Raw genomic sequence first — 25,597 nt, 5'->3', positions numbered from 1 at the left:
TTTACTCCTTCCTACCCTTTGTACTTTATTCTGCACGCTTTCATATTCTGTATTTCTAAGTTTTGGGAATCGAAACAAACTATACACTGACTTCAACTGCTGTGCTTTCAGCAAAAGATTATATCGAATAGTTGCGAATCAATATCTAAAACATACTGCTTTTATTTCTGTCACTACTTTAAAAGGCTCATTAACAGATAATTCAAGATGATGGTTGATGAAGAGGACCTGTGCTACTCGTTTTTATCCTCTGTGCTTTGAGTTGAATTCAGAGATTGCGTGAGGTAATAGTAATAATTTACAAAAATAGCAAAGCTATGGAACGGGGCACCTAGGCCGAAAAGCAGCCCCTTTCCTATTCGTGATGAATTTGTTTTAAACTTTTTCTTTAATTTTTTTTTAACGCTGTGTGTGTTTGATGAATAAGTAGTTCGAGCACTTTGTTCGAAAAAGATTAAGTTAATTGGAATTGATAATAAGCAGCTTGCTCGAGGATATATTAAATATTCAAAAGTTAAAAAAAAACGGTAGAGAGTTTTAAATTAAAATTTGCAGATTTTCGAATAATTTTGCCTGCCTCCTTTTTAAAAGGCGCAACACGACTTAACTGTAACAAAATGGCGTATCACAAAAGCCTATAATTTATTTAGTAGTTGGGAGAAATAAGTCCATAGATCGAATTTACTAAATCAAGAATCTCATACATTAAATTACTACCCCCGAAAATATTTATCCGTTATTCAAAGTAAATTGATATCTCTGCATTTTGAGCCATGTTCAATGTCTCAAACACGCTTCTTTAACCTATGTCCATTTTCTTAAACACGCGTTTTATGCTAAAAATATAAAGTTTCCCGACTTACATCAAATTAATTGATTACTACTTACAGAAGAACTTACTTGGTAGTTTTGAATGAATACTTACCTCTCTGAAAGACAAACTTTTTGGCGTTATTTTTCATAGCTTAGGTAGGAAGAAGAAAATGTTTTTCTCTCTTTTTTTTTTGCGACAGAAAAAAAAATGGAATTTCTACGGGGTGTTCATGAATTACCCAAGGGACACATAAAAAAGCAGCTTAATCTACAGAACCATGAGGAAAAACAATTTTTTTATCTGATTATATGAATAGATTAATTTATATTTCCATTGATATTCACTTTTTATCGCATTTCAACTTGCTTTATGATCTTATGAGCCACACTAAATATTAATGAAACATCATACGCTTTCGAAAAAATCCATATCTTTCGATGTGCACCTGAGAAAAATTGACAAAATATTTTCAATAAAAGTAGCCAGCGTGATAAATACATCAATAAAATCGACAACAGCGATAGATTTTATTGCGGTTTTGGTGATAAAAGTGACACCTGCAACTCGTTAAATGTGTTTTTCTGATGACAGGTCGCAATCTCAATGATAATCAATGCAGATTTAACTGAAACGGAATAATATTTCTCATAAAATCGTCATAAATATTCAAATGGAAAACAGGGAAAGAAACGCAGCATTTCATTTCGAATTAATTATAAATTTTATTAATTAAGCACACTTTTCGTTCATTTTTTTGAGTTCATAAGAGTTTAAGTTGCATTAGTTAACTTAAATTAACAATTGCTTCTATTTGGAGTCAAGTATCATTAATGATTCTCTAGTTCTTAAAAATAATTAATCCTTAAATTTTTTTTATTAATTTAATGATCGGTTCGAAATCTCAATAATAATCACGGCAGATTTAATTGAAACGGAATTATGTTTCTTATAAAATTTCATAAATATTCAAAAAGAAGATAGGCAAAAAAGCAGCATTTCGTTTCTAATTAATTAAAAACTTTCTCTATCAAATAAACAATTCGTTTATTTTGTGAATTCCTAGGTGCTTAAGTTGCATCAGCTTTTTTGATTACCAATTGCTTCCATTTGCAGTCAATTATAATCCTTAATGACTGCCTGATTTTTTTCGAATTACGCCAATTTCAGATCTTTACAATTTTTTTACGATCTTATTGACGCTTTTTTATTTCAAAAATTAATCCTTTTATTTTAAATTCATTATTCATTAGGAACTCATATTTTTCAAACTACCCAAAATTTGTTAACATAAGACTTCGTTAGTTTTATCAAACGCATAATTCAATATCAAACGAATTACATCAAGACAAAAATCAATCATAACATTCTGTATTCAACTGTATTTAATAAAACTTCAAAAAATATATACTCACTAAAATATTGAATAGAGAATTTTATTTTAGATGTTTTTATAAATTTAAGATTATAAATTTGTAAATTTTTTTATTTATTAATGTTTTACTATTTATTTTCATATAAGGGACTTTCCGTTTAATAGAGTAAACAGATTTGACTGGTAAACGATTTTTCATGTTGCATTTTTATTAATTCATATATATTAAAAATTATATCGAATTTCAAATGAGTCGCATTTTTACAATTTCATTTCTCAGCGATTTCGTCCAAATTTTGAATTTTGCCACGTAAAATACATTTTTTTAAATGATGTAAAAAAATTGCATACCTTATAATACAAAATGGTTTAAACTGTTAGTAAATAAAATAATTAAGAATAATGATTATTTTCTAAAACTAATTTTTTTAAATAAAATCTCTCTTTGATAAGCGAATTTTATAATAATTACGTGCTAAAATGTTTCACTTCGTTTAAAATTTTCTCAAGATATGGCGACGTTCGCAAAAAATTATTATTAACTTTAAGGGGTTCAAACTTTGGGCTTAAACTCACTGGCTGCGAACAGTAAGTGGGAGGGGACTACTTTGATCAGCCTGCGTAGGGACCGAGGGTGAGCGGTATCGGTCCTCGTTAAACTGTTCTACTGTTAAGTGCTCGACTTCACATGCTGGTCGTCAGGCTACCAAAGCAAGGGAGCTGCCTCCTCTGCAGAGGATCAAAATTGCGAAGGCATGTCTTCGGATCATCCTCAGGGATGTTTCCCAGACAGTAGCCAATAGCCCATTGTGCAGCTCTAGTGCGACGTAAATAAAGTACATACCTACCTAGAACGTGCAGATCAGATCATTAGATCAAAAGTCCTTCAGGTAGGTCTGTTTATTTTTTTTTTCGCACTGTTTCACCTAAATAGACATTTTAATTGAACATATTTACGCATATTCATATTAATTGAAGAATATTTACGCCCACTGTTTAACCCTTTGACGGTCAGGGAAATGCACAGTATTACGTGCAAACAGTAGTCGAAAGTGGCATCTGTTTTCCTCCTCCGTTCTTCCAAAAATGTCACCCTTCTCTGGCGATGCCAACAGATCCGTCTTCTGGAATTGTTATAATAAAGTGGTAGCAAATTTCGTTGGAGAAGGACAGTTATACGCCTACTTTTTAATAGAGTAACCAGTAGATTGCTGTTTTAACGGTGAATTTTATATGTTACTTATAGTTTTTTATATTTATTGGTGAAAAAATTACTTAAAAGCAGAAATGCTAAACTGAAAGTAACTTGACTTTCGCCATCACTAGGAAATACTATTTTACAAAGTGGAGCAAGTTGGCATCTCTGGATGCGGTAGATAGCTCACCTCACGTGTTTTAAAAATTTCTTAAAGTATTCGTAGTACATATAAATAACAGTTTTTACGTACTTTTCGTTTTTAACATAGTCAATGCAGAATAATAATGGTGAACGAGCACAGCCCGTCAGCGCGCATTAGGGAAAAATTTCACTACGCGAGTAATGCTCGTTACTAACCATTACGGTCAAAATCTTGCTCCCGAGCGGAACTCGTTTGCGCGCATTATGAGGCACGATTCGATTGCGAGCTGAACTCGTTCATAACCGTCAAAGGGTTAAAAGTGTCACCACTACTTCTTCTTTATTCGACTTAACTGGGCACTTGGTTCAAGCATCAGCCCCTATCGCTTCCATCTTGATTTTATCTGTTGTAGTAAAAACTTTTTGTGTTCAGCGGACTGTGTGGTGGCTGAATGACACCACTAGATAAAATTGTATTCGTACGATATTTAGAATTTCTGATACGTAGTGGTGGAAAAATTAATTATAATGAAAAATAATAAACTAAAGAACTTATATTTCGTTACCAGTAGAAAATGGGATTTTACGAAACGGTGCAAGTCGGCATCTCTGCATCTGTTTGCTGTGGCTTGTAATTCTTACCAAAATGCTCAGTTAATGGTTAAAATTCCCACTTCGAGCTATTTGTTAAATTTCATCGGTAATAGACTTATTTTCAGATATCAGGTTCCAAATTGTTCGAGAACTGCTTTGGATTTAGCAATGTAATAAATATTTAAAAGTAAATCCGAGTTTAAAAAAAAATGCGTGCTATTAGTGAGCTCAACTGTGTATCTAGGCTCTATGTCTAATGTTATTGCCTAATGACAACGAAAAATATTACAAACTTCCAATAAGGGGGGAGGATTTAAAAAATATTTTATCTACTATAGTGTCTAAAAATACACATAAGCACCTAGAGTGAAAAAATTTATTTCAAAATTTATTATGAAAATTTATAATTAATAAATATAATTGCTTTGATAAAAAGAGCGTAAAATTTTGTAAAATCCATACAGTTTTAAAAAAATGGGTTTTCTATTTTAAAAGTAAATGTAATTTTTGCCACATTTTTCAAAAAAGTCCCGCAGAAATCCATATTAAAAATAAAAATTAATTAAATAAAAAAATTAAAAATTTTGCTGCAGAAAACGAAAAATTATTTATGATTAGTACATTTTAATTACTTGACGTGTTTAAACATGAAAATAAATGAGATTACAACTCTGACTATTTTATAGCTGCTGTTGTTTACGCTTCCTGGTTAAGACTCTTTGCACTGTTAGTGTTGACTGTTAAATTGCCCTGTTAATCTTTAGAACTGTTAAATTGATTTCACAATTATTATCACTAATTATGTTTTCTATGCAATCGCATACTAATATTGAAGAATATTTATGGAATTTTCATTCATTTGTGTAACTTATTTTGTGTAGGAGCTTACAAGATCCTAATAAATCAACGTTGTTCAATATAGACAACTACATCAAAAGTTTTCTTATAAATTACTCTATAGATTGCTAATGATAAGAAGGATTTCTGTTTATAAATAATTCTAATTTGCTAATACTTTCGAACTTGAAATGATTTTAATGCATGAAAATTGGTTTTGAATTTTCTTTTTCTTTAATGTCAATATTTGATATGCAATGGTAGCGAAAAAATATTTATAATAATAATAATTTTTAAAAAAATGTTTTTTTCACAATTTAAGAAACGTGTAATTAATTAGGGTTAATTAAGGTGTAATTAAAGGAGTAAAGGTGTAATTGTAAGGAAAATTTTATGAGAAAATTAAACGGGAAAAATGTGGAATGCTAAATAAATTTGAGTAAGCAAAAGCAGCAAGGAATTACTACATATTCATGAACAGGTGAAAATTTCTAACCTACGTTCTAGAAAAACAGGTGGAACATTTAGTATCACGAACTTAACTGCGTCTTGTTCAACTGCGCAGTAAAAAAACAGGTGGAATCCTTTTTCTCGTGACTTGCCTTTTCGACAAGTCACGAAAAAAGCAGTATAAAAAGACAGCCAACAGCCTAGCAAAATCACTCGATTGAGAACAGCTGAAGATTGACTAATAATCAATATGTTGCCTACTCGATTTTCTCTTCTATTTCTTGTTCTTTGCCTTTGGAGTGTATCACCTCTGAAGGCTGCAAGTCCATGGGACAACACACAGCTGGCGGAAGGTTTCATTGGAGCCTTCAACGCAGCCATGGCCCAATCTGGAACTCTATCTTCATCTCAGATGGATGACATTTCTTCAATTAGCGACACTATAATTCTCTCAATTGAAAGAAATCCTACTAATTCAAGATCGAAATTGCAAGCTTTAAACATGGCCTTTGCTTCGTCTGTATCAGAAATAGCTTTTTCGGAAAACATTGGTGTTCCCAATGGCGTTAAGATCCAGGCAATTATAGATGCATTAAGAGGAGCCTTCTTGCAAACTACTGGAGCAGTTGACCAGACCTTTTTGAACGAAATTGGAAGTCTCGTAAGAATGTTTTCTCAAGTTTCTTCTGAAAATGAAGTGTCCTCCAGCGCAGGAGCAGCAGCATCTGCGAGTGCAGGAGCAGCAGGATATGGTCAAGGAGCAGGCCAAGGAGCAGGTCAAGGAGCAGGACAAGGTTATGGAGCAGGATCTGGATCAGGGGCAGGAGCCGGAGGCTACAGTCAAGGAACAGGTCAAGGTTACGGTACTGGTTCTGGATCAGCTGGAGCATATTCAGTTGGAACTGCATCAGCCAGTGGAGCAGCATCATCCCAAATTTCACAGACCCAAAATGTAGTTACGACTACTCAAACAGAAAATGTAATTTCTAGAGCAGGTAGTGCAGGCAGTGCTGCAGCCTCTGCAGGAGCAGGAGGTTATGGACAAGCAGCAGGTCAAGGATATGGAGCTGGAGCAGGATCTGGAGCTGGAGCAGCAGCAGGTTATGGACAAGGAGCAGGTCAAGGATATGGTGCTGGTGCCGGATCTGGCGCCGGTGCAGGAGCTGCAGCCGGAGCAGGAGCAGCTGGAGGCTATGGACAAGGAGCAGGTCAAGGATATGGAGCAGGTTCAGGATCTGGCGCAGGGGCGGGAGCTGCTGGAGGATCTGGAGCGGGGGCAGGATCTGGAGCAGGTGCTGGATATGGACAAGGAGCTGGTCAAGGATATGGTGCTGGTGCAGGATCTGGGGCAGGTGCAGGAGCAGCAGGAGGTTATGGACAAGGATCAGGTCAAGGATATGGCGCTGGCGCAGGGTCTGGAGCCGGTGCAGGAGCTGGAGCAGGAGGAGGTGCTGGTTATGGACAAGGAGCTGGCCAAGGATATGGTGCTGGTGCCGGATCTGGGGCAGGTGCAGGAGGAGCTGGAGGCTATGGTCAAGGAGCAGGTCAAGGATATGGTGCTGGAGCAGGTGCAGGATCTGGAGCCGGTGCAGGAGCAGCTTCAGCAGCAGGTGCCGGAGCAGGAGCAGCGGGTGGTTATGGACAAGGAGCAGGTCAAGGATATGGTGCTGGAGCAGGATCTGGAGCAGGGGCAGGAGCAGCAGCAGGAGCAGGTGCAGGATCAGGATCAGGAAGCGGTGCTGGCTATGGACAAGGAGCTGGTCAAGGATATGGTGCTGGTGCAGGATCTGGTGCCGGAGCAGGAGCAGCAGCTGCAGCAGGTGCAGGGGCAGGATCTGCTGGAGGTTATGGACAAGGATCAGGTCAAGGATATGGCGCTGGCGCAGGGTCTGGAGCCGGTGCAGGAGCTGGAGCAGGAGGAGGTGCTGGTTATGGACAAGGAGCTGACCAAGGATATGGTGCTGGTGCCGGATCTGGGGCAGGTGCAGGAGGAGCTGGAGGCTATGGTCAAGGAGCAGGTCAAGGATATGGTGCTGGAGCAGGTGCAGGATCTGGAGCCGGTGCAGGAGCAGCTTCAGCAGCAGGTGCCGGAGCAGGAGCAGCGGGTGGTTATGGACAAGGAGCAGGTCAAGGATATGGTGCTGGAGCAGGAGCAGGATCTGGAGCCGGGGCAGGAGCAGCAGCAGGAGCAGGTGCAGGATCAGGATCAGGAAGCGGTGCTGGCTATGGACAAGTAGCTGGTCAAGGATATGGTGCTGGTGCAGGATCTGGAGCCGGAGCAGGAGCAGCAGCTGCAGCAGGTGCAGGGGCAGGATCTGCTGGAGGTTATGGACAGGGAGCAGGTCAAGGATATGGTGCTGGAGCAGGATCTGCAGCCGGTGCTGGAGCAGGATCTGGAGCTGGTGCAGGAGCTGGAGCAGGAGCAGGAAGAGGGGCTGGTTATGGACAAGGAGCAGGTCAAGGATATGGAGCTGGAGCAGGATATGGTGCTGGTGCTGCAGCAGGATCTGGAGCTGGTGCAGGAGCTGGAGCAGGAAGAGGTGCTGGCTATGGACAAGGAGCTGGTCAAGGATATGGCGCTGGCGCAGGATCTGGAGCCGGTGCAGGAGCAGCTGCTGCAGCAGGTGCCGGAGCAGGAGCAGCGGGTGGTTACGGACAAGGAGTAGCTCAAGGATATGGTGCTGGTGCAGGATCTGGAGCTGGAGCAGGAGCTGCTGGAGGATATGGACAGGGAGCAGGTCAAGGATATGGTGCTGGATCTGGGGCTGGTGCAGGAGCAGCAGCTGCAGCAGGCGCAGGAGCTGGAGCAGGAGCAGGAAGAGGGGCTGGTTATGGACAAGGAGCTGGTCAAGGATATGGCGCTGGCGCAGGATCTGGAGCCGGTGCAGGAGCAGCTGCTGCAGCAGGTGCCGGAGCAGGAGCAGCGGGTGGTTATGGACAAGGAGCAGGTCAAGGATATGGTGCTGGTGCAGGATCTGGTGCCGGTGCAGGAGCAGCAGCTGCAGCAGGTGCTGGAGCAGGATCTGCTGGAGGTTACGGACAAGGAGCAGGTCAAGGATATGGTGCTGGATCAGGAGCTGGTGGTGGAGCAGGATCTGGAGCTGGTGCCGGAGCTGGAGCAGGTGCAGGAAGAGGTGCTGGTTATGGACAAGGAGCTGGTCAAGGATATGGCGTTGGTGCAGGATCTGGAGCCGGTGCTGGAGCAGGGGCAGGAGCAGGAAGTGGTGCTGGTTATGGACAAGGAGCTGGTCAAGGATATGGCGCTGGAGCTGGATCTGGAGCCGGTGCAGGAGCAGCTTCTGCAGCAGGTGCCGGAGCAGGAGCAATGGGTGGTTATGGACAAGGAGCAGGTCAAGGATATGGTGCTGGATCTGGGGCTGGTGCAGGAGCTGCAGCTGCAGCAGGCGTAGGAGGAGCTGGAGGTTATGGACAAGGAGCAGGTCAAGGATATGGTGCAGGTGCTGGATCTGGAGCAGGATCTGGAGCAGGTGCAGGATCTGGAGTAGGATCTGGAGCAGGAAGTGGTGCTGGTTATGGACAAGGAGCTGGTCAAGGATATGGTGCTGATGCAGGATCTGGAGCCGGTGCAGGAGCAGCAGCTGCAGCAGGAGCTGGAGCAGGATCTGCTGGAGGTTATGGACAAGGAGCAGGTCAAGGATATGGAGCTGGAGCAGGAGCAGGATCTGGGGCAGGTGCGGGAGCAGCATCTGCAGCAGGCGCTGGAGGAGCTGGAGGTTATGGACAAGGAGCAGGTCAAGGATATGGTGCTGGTGCAGGATCTGGAACTGGTGCTGGAGCAGGATCTGGAGATGGAGCAGGTGCAGGAAGAGGTGCTGGTTATGGACAAGGAGCTGGTCAAGGATATGGTGCTGGTGCAGGATCTGGAGCCGGTGCAGGAGCAGCAGCTGGAGCAGGCGCAGGAGCAGGAAGTGGTGCTGGCTATGGACAAGGAGCTGGTCAAGGATATGGTGCTGGAGCAGGATCCGGTGCTGGTGCTGGTGCAGGATCTGGAGCTGGTTCTGGAGCTGGAGCAGGTGCAGGAAGAGGAGCTGGCTATGGACAAGGAGCTGGTCAAGGATATGGCGCTGGTGCTGGAGCAGGTGCAGGAGCTGCTGGAGGATATGGACAAGGAGCAGGTCAAGGATCTGGTTCTGGTGCTGGATCTGGGGCAGGTGCAGGAGCAGGAAGTGGTGCTGGTTATGGACAAGGAGCAGGTCAAGGATATGGTGTAGGTGCTGGATCTGGTGCCGGAGCAGGATCTGGAGCTGGTGCAGGAGGCGGAGCAGGTGTAGGAAGAGGAGCTGGCTATGGACAAGGAGCTGGTCAAGGATATGGTGCTGGTGCAGGATCTGGAGCCGGTGCAGGAGCAGCAGCCGGAGCAGGTGCAGGAGCAGGAAGTGGTGCTGGCTATGGACAAGGAGCTGGAGCAGGATATGGAGCTGGAGCAGGATCTGGTGCTGGTGCTGCAGCAGGATCTGGAGCTGGTGCAGGTGCTGGAGCAGGAAGAGGTGCTGGCTATGGACAAGGAGCTGGCCAAGGATATGGCGCAGGTGCAGGATCTGGAGCTGGTGCTGGAGCAGGTGCAGGAGCTGCTGGAGGATATGGACAAGGAGCAGGTCAAGGATCTGGTTCTGGTGCTGGATATGGGGCAGGTGCAGGAGCAGCGGGTGGCTATGGACAAGGAGCTGGTCAAGGATATGGCACTGGTGCAGGTTCTGGGGCAGGTGCTGGAGCAGCTGCTGCAGCAGGAGCAGCAGGAGGTTATGGACAAGGAGCAGGTCAAGGATATGGTGCTGGTGCAGGATCTGGAGCCGGTGCTGGAGGAGCTGGAGGGTATGGACAAGGAGCAGGTCAAGGATATGGTGCTGGTGCAGGATCTGGGGCTGGTGCTGCAGCAGGATCGGGAGCTGGTGCAGGAGCAGGTGCAGGTGCAGGAAGAGGTGCTGGTTATGGACAAGGAGCTGGTCAAGGATATGGTGCTGGTGCAGGATCAGGAGCCGGTGCTGGAGCAGCTGCTGCAGCAGGAGCAGCGGGAGGTTATGGACGAGGAGCAGGTCAAGGATATGGTGCTGGTGCAGGATCTGGAGCCGGTGCAGGAGCAGCTTCTGCAGCAGGGGCCGGAGCTGGAGCAGCAGCTGGAGCAGGAGCAGGAAGTGGTGCTGGCTATGGTCAAGGAGCTGGTCAAGGATATGGCGCTGGTGCAGGATCTGGTGCTGGTGCTGCAGCAGGATCTGGAGCTGGAGCAGGAGCAGGAAGAGGTGCTGGCTATGGACAAGGAGCTGGTCAAGGATATGGTGCTGGTGCTGGATCTGGAGCAGGCGCTGGAGCAGCAGCAGGAGCAGGATCTGCTGGAGGTTATGGACAAGGAGCAGGTCAAGGATATGGTGCTGGTGCAGGATCTGGAGCCGGTGCAGGATCTGGAGCCGGTGCAGGAGCAGCTTCTGCAGCAGGGGCCGGAGCTGGAGCAGCAGGTGGTTATGGACAAGGAGCAGGCCAAGGATATGGTGCAGGTGCAGGATCTGGAGCCGGTGCAGGAGCAGCAGCTGGAGCAGGTGCAGGAAGTGGTGCTGGCTATGGACAAGGAGCTGGTCAAGGATATGGCGCTGGTGCAGGATCTGGTGCTGGTGCTGCAGCAGGATCTGGAGCTGGATCAGGAGCAGGAGCAGGAGCAGGAAGAGGTGCTGGCTATGGACAAGGAGCTGGTGCAGGATCTGGAGCTGGTGCTGGAGCAGGTGCAGGAGCTGCTGGAGGATATGGACAAGGGGCAGGTCAAGGATATGGTTCGGGTGCTGGTTCTGGGGCAGGTGCAGGAGCAGCAGCAGGCGCTGGTGCAGGAGCAGCTAGAGGTTATGGACAAGGAGCAGGTCAAGGATATGGTGGTGGTGCAGGATCTGGAGCCGGTGCAGGAGCAGCTTCCGCAGCAGGTGCCGGAGCAGGAGCAGCGGGTGGTTATGGACAAGGAGCAGGTCAAGGATATGGTGCTGGTGCAGGATCTGGAGCCGGTGCTGGAGCAGCTGCTGCAGCAGGAGCAGCGGGAGGTTATGGACAAGGAGCAGGTCAAGGATATGGTGCTGGTTCAGGATCTGGAGCCGGAGCAGGAGCAGGATCTGCTGGAGGTTATGGACAAGGAGTAGGTCAAGGATATGGTGCTGGTGCTGGAGCAGGATCTGGAGCAGGTGCAGGATCTGGAGCAGGTGCAGGATCTGGAGCAGGAAGTGGTGCTGGTTATGGACAAGGAGCTGGTCAAGGATATGGTGCTGGTGCAGGATCTGGAGCCGGTGCAGGAGCAGCTTCTGCAGCAGGGGCCGGAGCTGGAGCAGCAGGTGGTTATGGACAAGGAGCAGGCCAAGGATATGGTGCTGGTGCAGGATCTGGAGCCGGTGCAGAAGCAGCTGCTGGAGCAGGAGCAGGAAGTGGTGCTGGCTATGGACAAGGAGCTGGTCAAGGATATGGCGCTGGTGCTGGTTCTGGGGCATTTGCAGCTGCAGGCGCTGGTGCAGGAGCAGCTAGAGGTTATGGACAAGGAGCAGGTCAAGGATATGGTGCTGGTTCAGGATCTGGAGCCGGAGCAGGAGCAGGATCTGCTGGAGGTTATGGACAAGGAGTAGGTCAAGGATATGGTGCTGGTGCTGGAGCAGGATCTGGAGCAGGTGCAGGATCTGGAGCAGGTGCAGGATCTGGAGCAGGTGCAGGATCTGGAGCAGGAAGTGGTGCTGGTTATGGACAAGGAGCTGGTCAAGGATATGGTGCTGGTGCAGGATCTGGAGCCGGTGCAGGAGCAGCTTCTGCAGCAGGGGCCGGAGCTGGAGCAGCAGGTGGTTATGGACAAGGAGCAGGCCAAGGATATGGTGCTGGTGCAGGATCTGGAGCCGGTGCAGAAGCAGCTGCTGGAGCAGGAGCAGGAAGTGGTGCTGGCTATGGACAAGGAGCTGGTCAAGGATATGGCGCTGGTGCTGGTTCTGGGGCATTTGCAGCTGCAGGCGCTGGTGCAGGAGCAGCTAGAGGTTATGGACAAGGAGCAGGTCAAGGATATGGTGGTGGCGCAGGATCTGGAGCCGGTGCAGGAGCAGCTTCCGCAGCAGGTGCCGGAGCAGGAGCAGCGGGTGGTTATGGACAAGGAGCAGGTCAAGGATATGGTGCTGGTGCAGGATCTGGAGCCGGTGCTGGAGCAGCTGCTGCAGCAGGAGCAGCGGGAGGTTATGGACAAGGAGCAGGTCAAGGATATGGTGCTGGTGCAGGATCTGGAGCTGGTGCAGGAGCAGCGGGTGGCTATGGACAAGGAGCTGGTCAAGGATATGGCGCTGGTGCTGGTTCTGGGGCAGGTGCAGGAGCAGCTGCTGCAGCAGGAGGTTATGGACAAGGAGCAGGTCAAGGATATGGTGCTGGTGCAGGATCTGGTGCCGGTGCAGGAGCAGCAGCTGGAGCAGCATCTGCTGGAGGTTATGGACAAGGAGCAGGTCAGGGATATGGTTCTGGTGCAGGAGCAGGAGCTGCAGCAGGTAATTTTTTTAATTAAAATTGGGCGATTAATTTAAGAAGTATCTAAATTTACATTTTTTACTGTATTATTTGTAATATTACTTTTAAATATGAAATTTTATGAATTTTAAGTTTTTATATTTTTATATAGTATTAGGATATTATAAGGATTTTTTTCTTTCTTTACTCTTGGAAATTTAGAAATTTGGAACTTTATTACTTTTTGAATCTCATTTCTATTAATAATATTTTTGAAAATACCAATTTAAATATTCTATGATATGAGATCCTTTTAAATACTCGCATCTCAGTTTATTAGCTCTTCTTTTTTCTCTAAGAATTCAATATTTTATTCTCAAATATCAATGTTTCGTAGACTAACTTTTCTTCTTTTCATGTTAAACATACTTATCTGACTGCGCAAAAGAAATGCCGAAATAAAATAAGAATACACATTTCCTAATTTTTTCGTCGTTTACACAATTTTTTTGGCCATTTAGTCTTATTTTCAAATTTATTTTGATTGGAGCATTAATAATTTAATAGTTTTTTCATTCGAATCCGTGAATCGAGATAAGGTTTGGGGTATTTTTTTGATCCAGTTTCGTAAATTAAAATGAATTAAAACGGGCATAAGAAATCAGACTGTTACTTTCTGTCGTCAGCTATCCATTGCATTTGCAGCTTGGTTTTACTTATCAGTTACTCTTTCGATTATATTTTCTGATTTTGTGTATACTATTCCATTTAGAAGAATTATTTAAGAAATTGAGTCGCATTCAATTTGTTAAGAAATAAGCAGCAAATCATGTAAGAAATGAAGTTGCAATCAAGTTGTTAAAATATAAGAAGTGAAGCATTTAAGCTATCGAGTTACTAAGAATTAAGCGGCAAAGCATTTAAGAAATCAACTTGTTGAAGTAAAGTGGAAAATGCACTTCTACGCAATCTATTAAACTACGTTCTTGGTTTCTAACTAAGACAAGATTTGTGAGGAAAGATGTAAAAATAATTACTTTCAGTTAAAAAGAAAAGTAGTTTATTTTTCCCCTTTTTCAGAAAATTGTGAAATATATTCTCTATTAGGTCCAATTTTTAAATCGACCGTAAGTAATAAAGGTAATAAGTTATTGAATTTTTTGTATTTAAAATAAAGTTCGAAATCCATTACTTTTAAACAAAAACCTTTGAGCGTATTATTTACAACACAATTTAGAATTTTGAAAATGAATAGGAATCTCACAGTTTTAAAAAATTGAAAAGCAAATCAATGTTTTGAATTTGACGAATCCTTTCTCATGTATCTTTCTCATGGATGTTTAATCCAGATGCCTTTATTATCCTGATGCAAACATTCATACATACGCAGATACATGCTACTATTATCCTCATTGGCCATGTACTCAACTTACCGCAGGAGGAACAATTAAATAAAAATAGCCTGTCATGAAATAGTAGTGGCAATTAGTAAAGCTGTGGATAATATATCTTGTCTTCTGTGTGCAGCATCCCCATTGTTATAGTTCACTGATTTTGAATTCGTCGAATTTTCCAGTTTTCCAGATGTAAGCAAACGATAAACCTCGGAAGCTTTATATATATCAGCTGCTGCGCCAGAAGCCGAAATGATTGCATACTGATATATCATTTTTCTAAGTATCCTTCAGGTTTAAGTGGCAGCTGATCGTATTTTCACTCTTTTATACCTTTGTTTACTGCCTCATTGGAAGGCGAACGTTACGATCAAAAGAGAAGGAAAACAATCTGCAAGTTAGATATTACCTAAAATTATCGGTGGTTTCTATAAAAATACAAATAAATAGATTTAGAAAAATCAATTTGCTAAATTTAATAATAAATAAATAAATAAATTTGAATTTATTTAGTTTAGAGTTTATAAGTACATAAGCAATACTAATAAAAGATCTTTTAGGTGCTGGATCAGGTGCAGCAGCAGGAGCTGCCGCTGGTGGTTATGGTCAAGCTGTACAATCCAGTTACATTTCTGGAGGAGGTGCTAGTGCCGGTGCAGTCGCCAGTGCTGCTGCAGGAGGCTATAGCCAAGGTGTGCAAACTGGATATGGAAGTGCCGCAGGAGCTAGTGCAGCATCTAGTGCTTCCGCTGTATCACGAATTAACTCTGGAGCTTCTCAATCTAGAATCAGTTCAGCAGCTTCCAGTTTGGCTTCAGGTGGGGTATTGAATGTTGGTGCCTTGCAATCAGTTGTATCTAACTTGGTCGGACAAGTCAGCGCTTCTTCTGCCGGAGCATCTCAAGCTGAAATAGTTATACAAGCTCTTCTGGAACTCGTTGCTACTCTCATACACATATTGAGTTCCTCCAATATTGGTCAAATCGACTTCAGTTCTATTGGTAATTCCGCTGCTGCTGTAAGTCAATCTTTCGGAGCCGTTCTCGGTTAATTTTTTTTAAAAATAACTTCTATCACGAAGATGTTTGTTTTCACAAATGATAAGAAATAAAAGCATATTTTTAAAGGCAAATGGATTCTGTTTTATTTAATTTTGCTTTTCGTGGGAGTTGTAATGTCTTAGAATGCTAAGTTATTTCTAAAGCTTAGTCAAAACAGTAATTGCCAACTGTTGATTCCATACTCAATTAAAAACATAATTTTGAATATGTTATGTTTTATTAAAGATAAATATAATTTGACCTTTGATTTTGTATCATGACCATAAAGTAAGCAGGAGGATAAACTTAAGAAATTCAATTCCAACTACCTATGCTCATAACATTTAACTACCAAAACTACTTTCGAAAGTTTATTAGGATTTCTTCGCAATTCAACTCGACTAAACTCGCTTATTAGACGACCTTGTATTTCAGTTTGACTTTGTATGTGATACTCTTTTATTTAAACGAAGTTCAAAAAATATGAGACATACACATTGTGTAAAACCTTTTATTTATTTACATTTTACTCAACTTATAAACATTGGAATTTGATTCATCTGCAGTTCAATGATACTTAGAATTTACATTTGAAACGAAAAAATTTATTCCCTCATAGACATGAAAAAAACTTAAAAACCAAATAAAAAGGTGGAAAACTGGAAATAAAAATATACTTTGCTATTTTTCGCGTAAGAGAAGCCATTCTTTTCTACTTTAAATACTAAAAATTATTAAAACTAAAAACAGGCTCTAAATTACAATTCAATATGAGTATATCGATAAGTATAATTAAAACTAGAATATCTCTCATGCTGTTTGTTTATTTAAACTGCCCGGACTTTACCTTTCAATTCTGACCAAATTCTAGTTAGGTTTCTTTTAGTGTTTCGCTGCGCAATACCAAAGGAATACTTCTGTTTAAAAAAAATCGTAAACAAGGGCATTTAATCATGCATGCTCGTCCTCCTGATTTCCTCTCCCTGTAACGCCAATGCTGATTAGTTCCAACAGAAAGTCCTCCACGAAAGCAAATTTTTCCCAATACTTGATCCAGGAGTTCCCTTGTCTTCTGGATTGGGTTCAACATTACAAGGCTACGTAGTTGAGCTTTAGTAGTCGTAAACTCAAAAATTGTGTCTATTGCTCAACGACGGTTATAAAATAAAATAAATTAATTGCTATCATTAGGTGAAAAATTTTATCTCAAATGAGTTGGTACATTTCCATATCTACAAATTTGTACACTCGTTGAAAAAGATTTTACAAAGTGATAGTAACACAACATTTAAGTTTGGAGGAATTTTCAAAAAGCAAAACTATTGAGATATCTATAAGCATTATTAGTCAACAAATATATGCTATCTTCATAGATTTTAAAATTTTTGATTCGTCAAGAGTTTACATTTTTTTTTTGAAACTTTAAACTTCAAGATTTAATATGCCAAAACGCTAATGTTGCTACCAATAAGAAAATTATTTTTCATCGGACGTACAAGTTGACAGCCACGCATGCTACTTTATTCGCAATTATTTCGTGATAAGCCACTTTAAGCATTAACGAAATGAAACAAAACAGGCAAGTTTTAGTTTTTAATTCGTTACCTCTTTGCAAACGCTTTTGTTACAAGATTTTTTATTTTGATTTTGAACAATTATCATTTCTGCTAATGTGCTGCCTGTCTGAAATTTTTAAATCAAAACTTTTTCCTCCAGAAACGGTTATACCTTTCCGACGCAAGCCAACCTGACAGCACTAATTCATCAAATGGTGCAAACCACTAATAATGTAAAACTGATTGCTTTTGAACGTTTAACAACATCTATTCTTCAAGCACTTCAGTCGCCAACTGCCTTAATTCTCGGTTAAAAGAATGGAATGCGAACAGAGATTCTGAAACGCTACATATCAAGTCAAATTCTTTGAGCTAAAAAGCATGTAATTTACATTTAGAATGTCCAGCCTGACTATTTGGAAATGCTGTCGATTTTCGTCTTTACTTCCTAATAATTAACAGCCAAGATAAAGTATCACATAATTGCAAAGTAAAAGAACACCATGGGAACTAAAAACCTTGAACAACCAAATGACTACTACTATGACTGCCTGACTAAAATTTGGAATCGAAATTTGCAGTTTCAGAAAGGTTTAATCTATGTATTTAATTTATAAACATACATTGGTACGTAGGAATAAGTTAGAACATTCCATTCGATTAAGATTTCATACCACTTTTTAAATTTTTCCCTTCTGTTATCTAGCCTGCAATATAATACCCGAATTATGTCAAACTTTTCGTATTTTCATCTTGTTTTTCTCACTAATGATTCGTGGACTTATACATTAGAAATTGGTATTTGCTCTAACTGGTTTATTTTTCACACAGTTTGAGTAAAATCCCTTTAATAAACCCAGTGGATATGATAATTCATCATGACAATGACTCATCATCATGACTCAGGAAATCGAAGGTTCTTATCCTATGTTGATGAAGAGAGTGGCGTTGAGAGGCTATGGCTATGAGAGGCGTTGGCTATGTTGAGAGTGAGAGTCACTTTTAATTAACAAAATCTAGATTTTGAATGTCGAATAGTTCTTGAGAAACAAAATTCTACCTACACACGTTATTTTTTTTTTAAAATTACTGCTTACGAAAGGATCCTTTCAAATTTTGTAGTCTTATTATTTAAAATATCATACTTTAAAACCAATTAAAGATTTCTTTAATTTACAATTATTAATTTTGACAGTTATTATATTGCATGAAATCATCTTGTGATATACGAGATTTTCAATTGCGCTCAAAATTCTTTTATTTTTATTTAAATAGCTAAATGGATTTAATGGCATTATGAAATACGCCAAAAGTAATCTTTGTGTCAAAGGGATCAATTTATTTGACAGCTTTTTCGTCTATCACAAACATATATTTCAGATTGCACTTAACATATGCTTTCATATTTTTAAGGTAAGAATCCAAATCTGTCAAATAACGGCTTGTTTTTTTCCCCCGAGAATCAACAGTTTGGTGTCTGATTTCGTAACTTAAAATACGAGGCTCATCCAGAAAGTAAGTCTCCCTAATTTATAAAAAAAACGAACTCGCACTTTCAGGAACATATTTATTGGCAACAAGTACAACAAAGTTTCAGTTATTTTTCAACATAGCCACCACCAGAATTTGACACTTGTATATATTAATTTAAGTGGCTATTTTCTACTGTTAGCTACAATTCTATTCAATAAAGTGGCATAATATATGAGTGATTCTCACGAAATATGACAAATTACTGTCCCTTGCTCCAAGATCTAATACTATAATACTTAAAGAACTTTTTTTTTAAAAAAAAAATTAATAAATTGCATTGCTGTTAGCATTTTAAAATGACTTTGCACTAGCATTGACTGTTTTACGTACTTAAAAAATTTAATTGAATATCAAAATGTCATTTTCCTGGCATGCCCCAAACAATATTTCCAATAATAACTAGCTTCAGAACTTCCCATACATTTTTCAATATCTAATTTTTTTTTATCTCAACCGGTGTAAGCATTTCTAGAATATACGCAGATCTTATTATTTGCAAAACCTTCGCTTAAAAAAAATTTTTTTGTCAATAATTTTTTTTTACTAAGAAAATCTGTCATTTTCCGGGCTACTTTTATTTAGTGGTTTATAAATAAGATAGAACCAGCAATCAATATCTTATGTTAATAGATTGATTAGATACCCTCCTATACATGTCTTGTTGCACGATTTTCTGGTTCAAAATCTATTCCAAAAAATTTTTCAAGATGAGTAGGTTTTTGTGTTGTCATTTTCCTGGCTTCTTGAAATCATTAATAACTTAAACTACATAGATTTATCTGAGTTATTTCAAGAAATTCTGTTGTTTTTTGCAGAATGTAAACGTCTTAGGCCAAAATATTAAATTAAAGTTATATGCTATAAAATGGCGAATTTGTCATTATCCTGGCTGTCATTTTCCTGGCTTATGAATTCCAGGACATTGAAGTGTTACCAAAAATTTTTTTTAACTGCTAATACTGTCAGGTGGAAAAGCAAATATTAACCGAATACCAAGTGTATGTATGATTGTAATATGGTTGGATGTAATCAAAGTTATTTATTTATTTAATGATTGATTATTATGCACAATTTTATTCTGTACATATCAATAACAAAAACAAAATTGATTCTTTCTACAGTGGATAAAAAGAATTAATTTAAGCAATTTATGGTCCACCTAACATAAAGACTTAAGTTGAGTTACTTACTATTAACTTAAAATGACTGTTTTTTAAACTGCTAAGCTAATATGTCATTTTCCTGGCATTCAAGATTTGGTGAATTTCTTTATTATTTTTTTACTCGAGCAAATGTCAATAAACTACACTGCTGTCTGTAAGATATTAATATATGTAACTAAAGAAGCATACAAAAAAAAATATTAGATTATTTTGAAGACTTTAAATTTGAAGAAATTTTTTGGTTCTAATTGTCATGTTTAAAAAGAATCACCCATATATTAACTTAAGAGGCTATTTTCTGCTTACAAAATTTCTTTCAGTTGCTTTTAGTATCAGATGTTCCGAAGCTTACTGCTTACAGAATTTTTCTGCTTGCAAAATTTCTTACAGTTACTTTTAATATCAGATGTTCCAAAGTAAGATAAACCACTAAAATATTCATTTGTTGAGTGGAATAAAAAAGAAATGAGTTTTTTCGGAAATAGCGTTTCTTTCTCTCTGAACAGAATCCTAAGAATCGTTGATTTGTACGTTTTCTTTACATTACATTTCGTTTTGTTGTGCGAAAACAATTACTAATGCATTGTGCAGGTATGTTGAAGGTATATACCGTGATCGGTGTTAGCCGGATGCGGAATTCGTATTGATCAACCATTGCTGGGATTCGAACCCGGTTCATCTCATTGGAAGGCGAACGCTCTATCTCCTTTACCACCACGACTCTTCTTAAGATTATTGGGATAATCTTTAGAAGAATGTAGGGGGCATCACAAGGATTGAGATTTGCACAGTAAGTCATGGTCGGAAGCGTCTTTGTTCTCGGCTAAGTGGTTTTGTTCACAAGAGCATTGAAGGCAACAGATCTGCATCGAAACTGTTATTTGAGCTGCCATTTCCTGCAAAGGAGGAGGAGCAACGTTTCACGAACACCGAGCTGTTAGATATGCACGTGATTTCAGAGAGAGAAATGCTCGACAAACAGAAAGATCTTAAACGCGAAATGAACCCACAGGTCTCAGCCTTGGTCTCTTTTTTTCTTGTACTTGTCATACTACTTTCACGCGACGTTTCCGACCATGGGCTGTTATGCAATTCTGAATACCTGAGCTTTACCTCTTCTTAAAATTTGTCCCAATAATCCTGGGACATCCTGTATTTAATTAAGGAATTGCAAAGCGAAAGGAAAACTGAAAACAAATTGATAAAAATTGAATATAGATTGTTGCCATTCCTAATCCAGTATTAAAGCAGAAAGTTTTGACATTTTCTTTTTAGTTTGAAAGTGTAAACATAAAAAAAATAAATAAATAAACATTTACAACACACAAGCAATTAAGCATTTACGACACCTTAAAAAATAAAATATTTTATTCTACAACATACATGAGTACTGTTTTATAATACTTCCAAGGAACATGTAAAACATAATTGAAAAAACAAACAAACAATATCAAGATAAACAAACAATATTAAAGTAATTTTATAGTAAGTTTTAAGCTAAAATCTCTGAATTATTACTGTCTCGTAGAGGTAGAATGGTTTCAAATAACTATTTTTTTGTTGTTTTTATATTTAGAGAGGTAGTGAAGTATCAAATAATTATTTTTTAATGTTTTTTAATAACATTTAGAGTAGTAGTAAAGTATCAAATATTTATGTTTCTTGAATGTTTTTTGTTCTATAGTATTTGGAGAGGCAGTGAAGTATCAAATAATAACGTTTTTTTTTATTGTTTTTTGTTTTTATATTACTTAGAGCTGCAGTGAAGTATCAAATAACTATGTTTTTCCAAGCTCTTCCGCTCGAGAATTAAAAAAGTTACGCTACAAGTGCTTTATACTTGAAACAAAGCTATAATATTAAACTTTATATGCGATATCTCTCCATAAGGAAATATTGGGATAATAGAATGTAGCAATTAACTTATCTGTATTAAAAATTATTAAATGCTTTTAAAATCGCCAATTCGGCAATTTTCCCATCTAGATGGAAGCATTCAAAATCAATGAATAATTCCCAATTTTTGCATAATTTTATTAAGCCAGATTTTGCATCGTTCGTGTAAGTTTTTAAATGTTAAAATAATTAGATCACAAACGCTTTTTCTTTGCAAAATTGTGGTTTATCTTCATGTGTATTTTTACACCATTTTCTGAATTAGCACCGAGGGCGCTGGTTAAGGGTAGACTTAACCGCCATCTGTTTCAAAGTTATGAAGATTAGTTACGAAGATTGCTTTTGTAATTGAAAAAAATTTCGAATGCTGTGAAGTATTTTATCAGTTTGAATAAAAAAAAGTGATTCAAACCAGTTTGAATAAAATGTTAAAATAAAATTTTTACTACCATTTTCAACAATTAAGAAAAACTACCATCTTAATTATGGAGAAGTTGATAGATCTCCAAAAAAACTTATATTGTGGAAATGTTCGCAAGAAATTAAATGACGCGAATGAATTAATAAGTTGATATTAGTAATAATACGTTTAATTAATAATAATAATGATACGACTAAAATTAAAATTTTATTTAATGTTATAATTACTTTTATCTTTCTAAAGTATTGCAGAATATCCGTTTATGTTAAAATATAAAGTTAGAAGAATATAAGCTCTCATTAAAATAGTAAAACTTATTAACAATAATTCTAAAATGTATTTAGTTTAAAATTTTTTACTCAGTAATATATATATATAAATATATAAATGAAACTTATTTTTTTTCTTAGCTTTCTTCGTGTTTTCTTGTATTTATTTATTTTGTTATATATAAATGTATCTTCTAGTTCCTTTATGTGTTCTAGTTCTTATATATGTCTTCTTGTTCCCTTATTGTTATTCTGATGCCCTCCAGAGCTAGACCTGGAATTATGAAGCCTGTTTTGATTTATCTGTCCTTTCATTCCCCAGGATCCTTTATTGCCTTGATCCCAAGGTGGGATGCCAAATGGGGGTGACTGGTCAGATCCTTTATTGTTACTTTGGGTTGGAAGTCGCATAAATTTTGACCCATCTATGCCAATGCCTGAACCTCGATGAAGATTTGAATTACTGTCATAGTGAGAAGCTGTATCACCGCAATTGACGTTAAACTACCAATCGCACACAAACGTTTCCTGGTTGAATATCGTGCCAACAGGACCCAGGAAAGAGATTTGCCGTCCTCCAGCTTGACATATATGAATCACCTGAAAAATAAAAATATTAGAATGATAAAAGCTTATACGAAGGCAAGTGAGAACTTGAATTCTTCTTTCTTTTCACTGAATTATTCTGCTTTAATTTAAAATAAAATAAATCTTTTTATTATTAAGAGCGAAAATCTCTTTTTATTGTCTGGTTATGAAGATTAAAGTTTGACATTTTATAGCAACTATAATATATGTCTGTCATTCTCCTAACTGTTCGTATAAGTATGACAGTCACCATTAAAAAAATTGCAATTTTTCTAACTTCTGAAATATTGAAAATCTTAATAGATAACATGAGAATTTAAAGTGTGGTGCAAGAAAAAAATCTTACGAATTTTGTAGAGGGATTCCACCCAACAATTAGACTGGCGATCCAAAAATTATTTGGTTTGCCTTTCAGATAGACTTGAAAATAACAACTCCCCACTTGCTTACGTAGTGAAAAAAAGTGAAGATTTAAATAAACAATAGCATATTAATGTAATTTGCATCAAAAAATAATAATTGTAAAACGGTTAATAAGATCAGAAACCGATTTAAATAACTATATTTTAAAATGTAACGTAGAATAACGCTATTCTATCAATAATTATAATAATGGCATGATGCTATTACTCGCAGCTAAACCATAATACTCAAAATATACCATTATCAGATAATTTTCTCCGGTATATATCCTTTTCGAGGGGTCGTTCTTAAGTATCGGTATTTAAACGGCTTAGTATTGGTTCTGTTTAAATCATCACGAAATATATCATTATAATATTTAATATTTATATTGGCATATTTGGTACTTATTACATAACCCTTCCTCATTTAAGTTTTGTGAGAAATATATTTGTCAGTGACAGCCAACTAAGGCCGAAATTTAAAAAAAAAATTGAATTCATATTAGAACTTGATAGGGATTTTGAGGAATGGCCATTTCTCTATATAACCTTTAATTTACTATTAAAATATTCAGAAGTGGAAGAACAAAGTTCTTTTGTTCTCATTCATTAAAATAATAATAAACTATCTTTGCTACCACAGGAAAAATATTTTCTGAAACCACAGAAAACCCATTGTAGAATACTTATCGAAACTGCACCAATTAGTATAATACCAGTAGTACATATTACCGTCAGGGATACATATAAGTTAAGCATGATCTGTGAATGGTGATTTTCAACGGTTCACCTAAGCAAATGTTTTATTAATTTCCTCTTTAACTTTGCTTTTTAGCTCATAGCTTACATTATTTTATTTCAATTAATACACATTATCAATATTAATGAAGCATTAGTGTGAGTAATAATATATCAATTCAAATTGAATAAGTATCTTTTCTCCAATATTTTTGTTATAATTTTGAGCAGTTTCTTACGTTAATTAACAAATTACCAACATTAATTAAGCATCATTGTCGTCATTGATAATATGACGATTTCTTACGCTTTTAGACAAATAAATAGATTAACTCCATTACTTTTGCTTTCTAGTACAAAGCTTATTTCTTTTATTTCAATATGCATATATGTATATTATTTAAATTAATTAAGCATTATTGGCATCAATAATAATGTGGCGATTTTTTACGTCTCACCTAAACAAATAAATACGACATTCCCATTAATTTTGCCTTTAAATGCATACATATTTTTTTTTATTCAATTACCATTGATTTTAAATAAAAAAAAGTTTGGAAATTTCTTTTAAAAGAAATATAAATAAAATAAAAAAATGCATGGTATCAGATAAATTTAAAGGTATAAATTTGATGACGTAACTCTTGCGTGTTACCACATCTTGTTGCTCATTGAATTTATCTGACGTAGCGAATATAAAATAATTCCATATTTAAATTGGTGCAATAAACTATTTTTTTATCAAATAGAGCTTTAAGCTAGATATTGTCACTGGTGTTATTCTTAAAATATGTGAAAAAACTGAATTTTCTATAGTTAAATTTAAGACAATGACTAACGTTTAACCAATCAGAAAATTTCATTTAGTTTTCCGCATATCCCATTCGAACGGTTTGTCGCAGAATGCTATAGTATCGACAGTGATCTTCTTCGTGCTTCAAACTATTTGTATGCTAAGTTTCGTTGATTTCATTTGGATGATTTAGGAGTCTGTAAAGCATACACAAACACACGGAAAGGAATTCATTTTTATAGATTAGATAGATTTACATAGATTAGGGAGTGGTAAATAAAATAAAGCAAAGAATTATTAGTCACACTTTCTAATAAATTGGTAATAAAATAATTCGGATGGGTGTGTGTTCTTTTTTCTTCCTGAAAGTGGCACTTACCTGGTTCTTCCACTAAGTATAGCTAAGATAACTTTTTTTATTTTACTTAAGGTTATGTGTTGTAATCTATGTTGCTTAATGTTATATGTTGGTGGCTTTACGTTATTGAAGTAAGAAGAGCTTTTTGTTTGTAATTCATACCAATGGAATAAAGATAAAATGTATTTAGCATCTCTTGGCATGATGCTATTACTCGCGACCGATTCATGATAGTTAAAATTTACCATTATTATGTGATTTTCTCGGGTACATATCCCCTTCGAGGGGCGTAAAACACTTAATTCCTAAGTATAGGTATTGAAACTGATTGGTGCAATTTTAATAATCACCATATATATCAATATATTTTGTACCTATATAAGTATATTTTGTACTATTACATAATGCTTCAACATTTGAGTTTAAACGTATTTGTCAGTGGCCGCCAACTAAAGCCGCATTAATTAAAAAAAACAGAACAAGAAAACAGAACTTTATAAGGATTTTGGAGCATGAAAATTTCTCTATCTGACCTTTAATTTACTGTTAAAATTATTAAAAATACTGATGGAAAAAAGTT

At 38.3% G+C, this 25,597-nt stretch overlaps 2 protein-coding genes across 4 annotated transcripts in view; both read left to right on the top strand.

The window, feature by feature from the left end:
- LOC147808596 (uncharacterized) overlaps window positions 1–15,390 on the top strand; it is a 46,197-nt gene extending 30,807 nt beyond the window's left edge. The window contains exons 2-3 of the mRNA XM_087163450.1: window positions 7,749–8,414; window positions 14,819–15,390. Of these exons, the coding sequence (XP_087019576.1) occupies window positions 7,749–8,414; window positions 14,819–15,309 (1,157 nt within the window). The 3' untranslated portion in view covers window positions 15,310–15,390. The remainder of the gene's footprint in view (window positions 1–7,748; window positions 8,415–14,818) is intronic.
- The window catches only part of LOC147808594 (uncharacterized), a 120,059-nt gene that overhangs the window by 69,682 nt on the left and 24,780 nt on the right, over window positions 1–25,597 (top strand). For all 3 annotated transcript variants that reach the window (XM_087163449.1, XM_087163447.1, XM_087163448.1), the window contains exons 5-6: window positions 8,415–8,894; window positions 9,225–12,905. In XM_087163449.1, the coding sequence (XP_087019575.1) occupies window positions 8,415–8,894; window positions 9,225–12,905 (4,161 nt within the window). The remainder of the gene's footprint in view (window positions 1–8,414; window positions 8,895–9,224; window positions 12,906–25,597) is intronic.

This window comes from Parasteatoda tepidariorum, chromosome 5 (genome assembly GCF_982258835.1).
Source record: "Parasteatoda tepidariorum strain Cologne lab strain chromosome 5, Ptep-v5.0, whole genome shotgun sequence".
Classification (NCBI taxonomy): domain Eukaryota; kingdom Metazoa; phylum Arthropoda; class Arachnida; order Araneae; family Theridiidae; genus Parasteatoda; species Parasteatoda tepidariorum.
The sequence above is the reverse complement of the archived record's forward strand: the minus strand, read 5'-3'. Positions and strand labels throughout refer to the sequence as shown.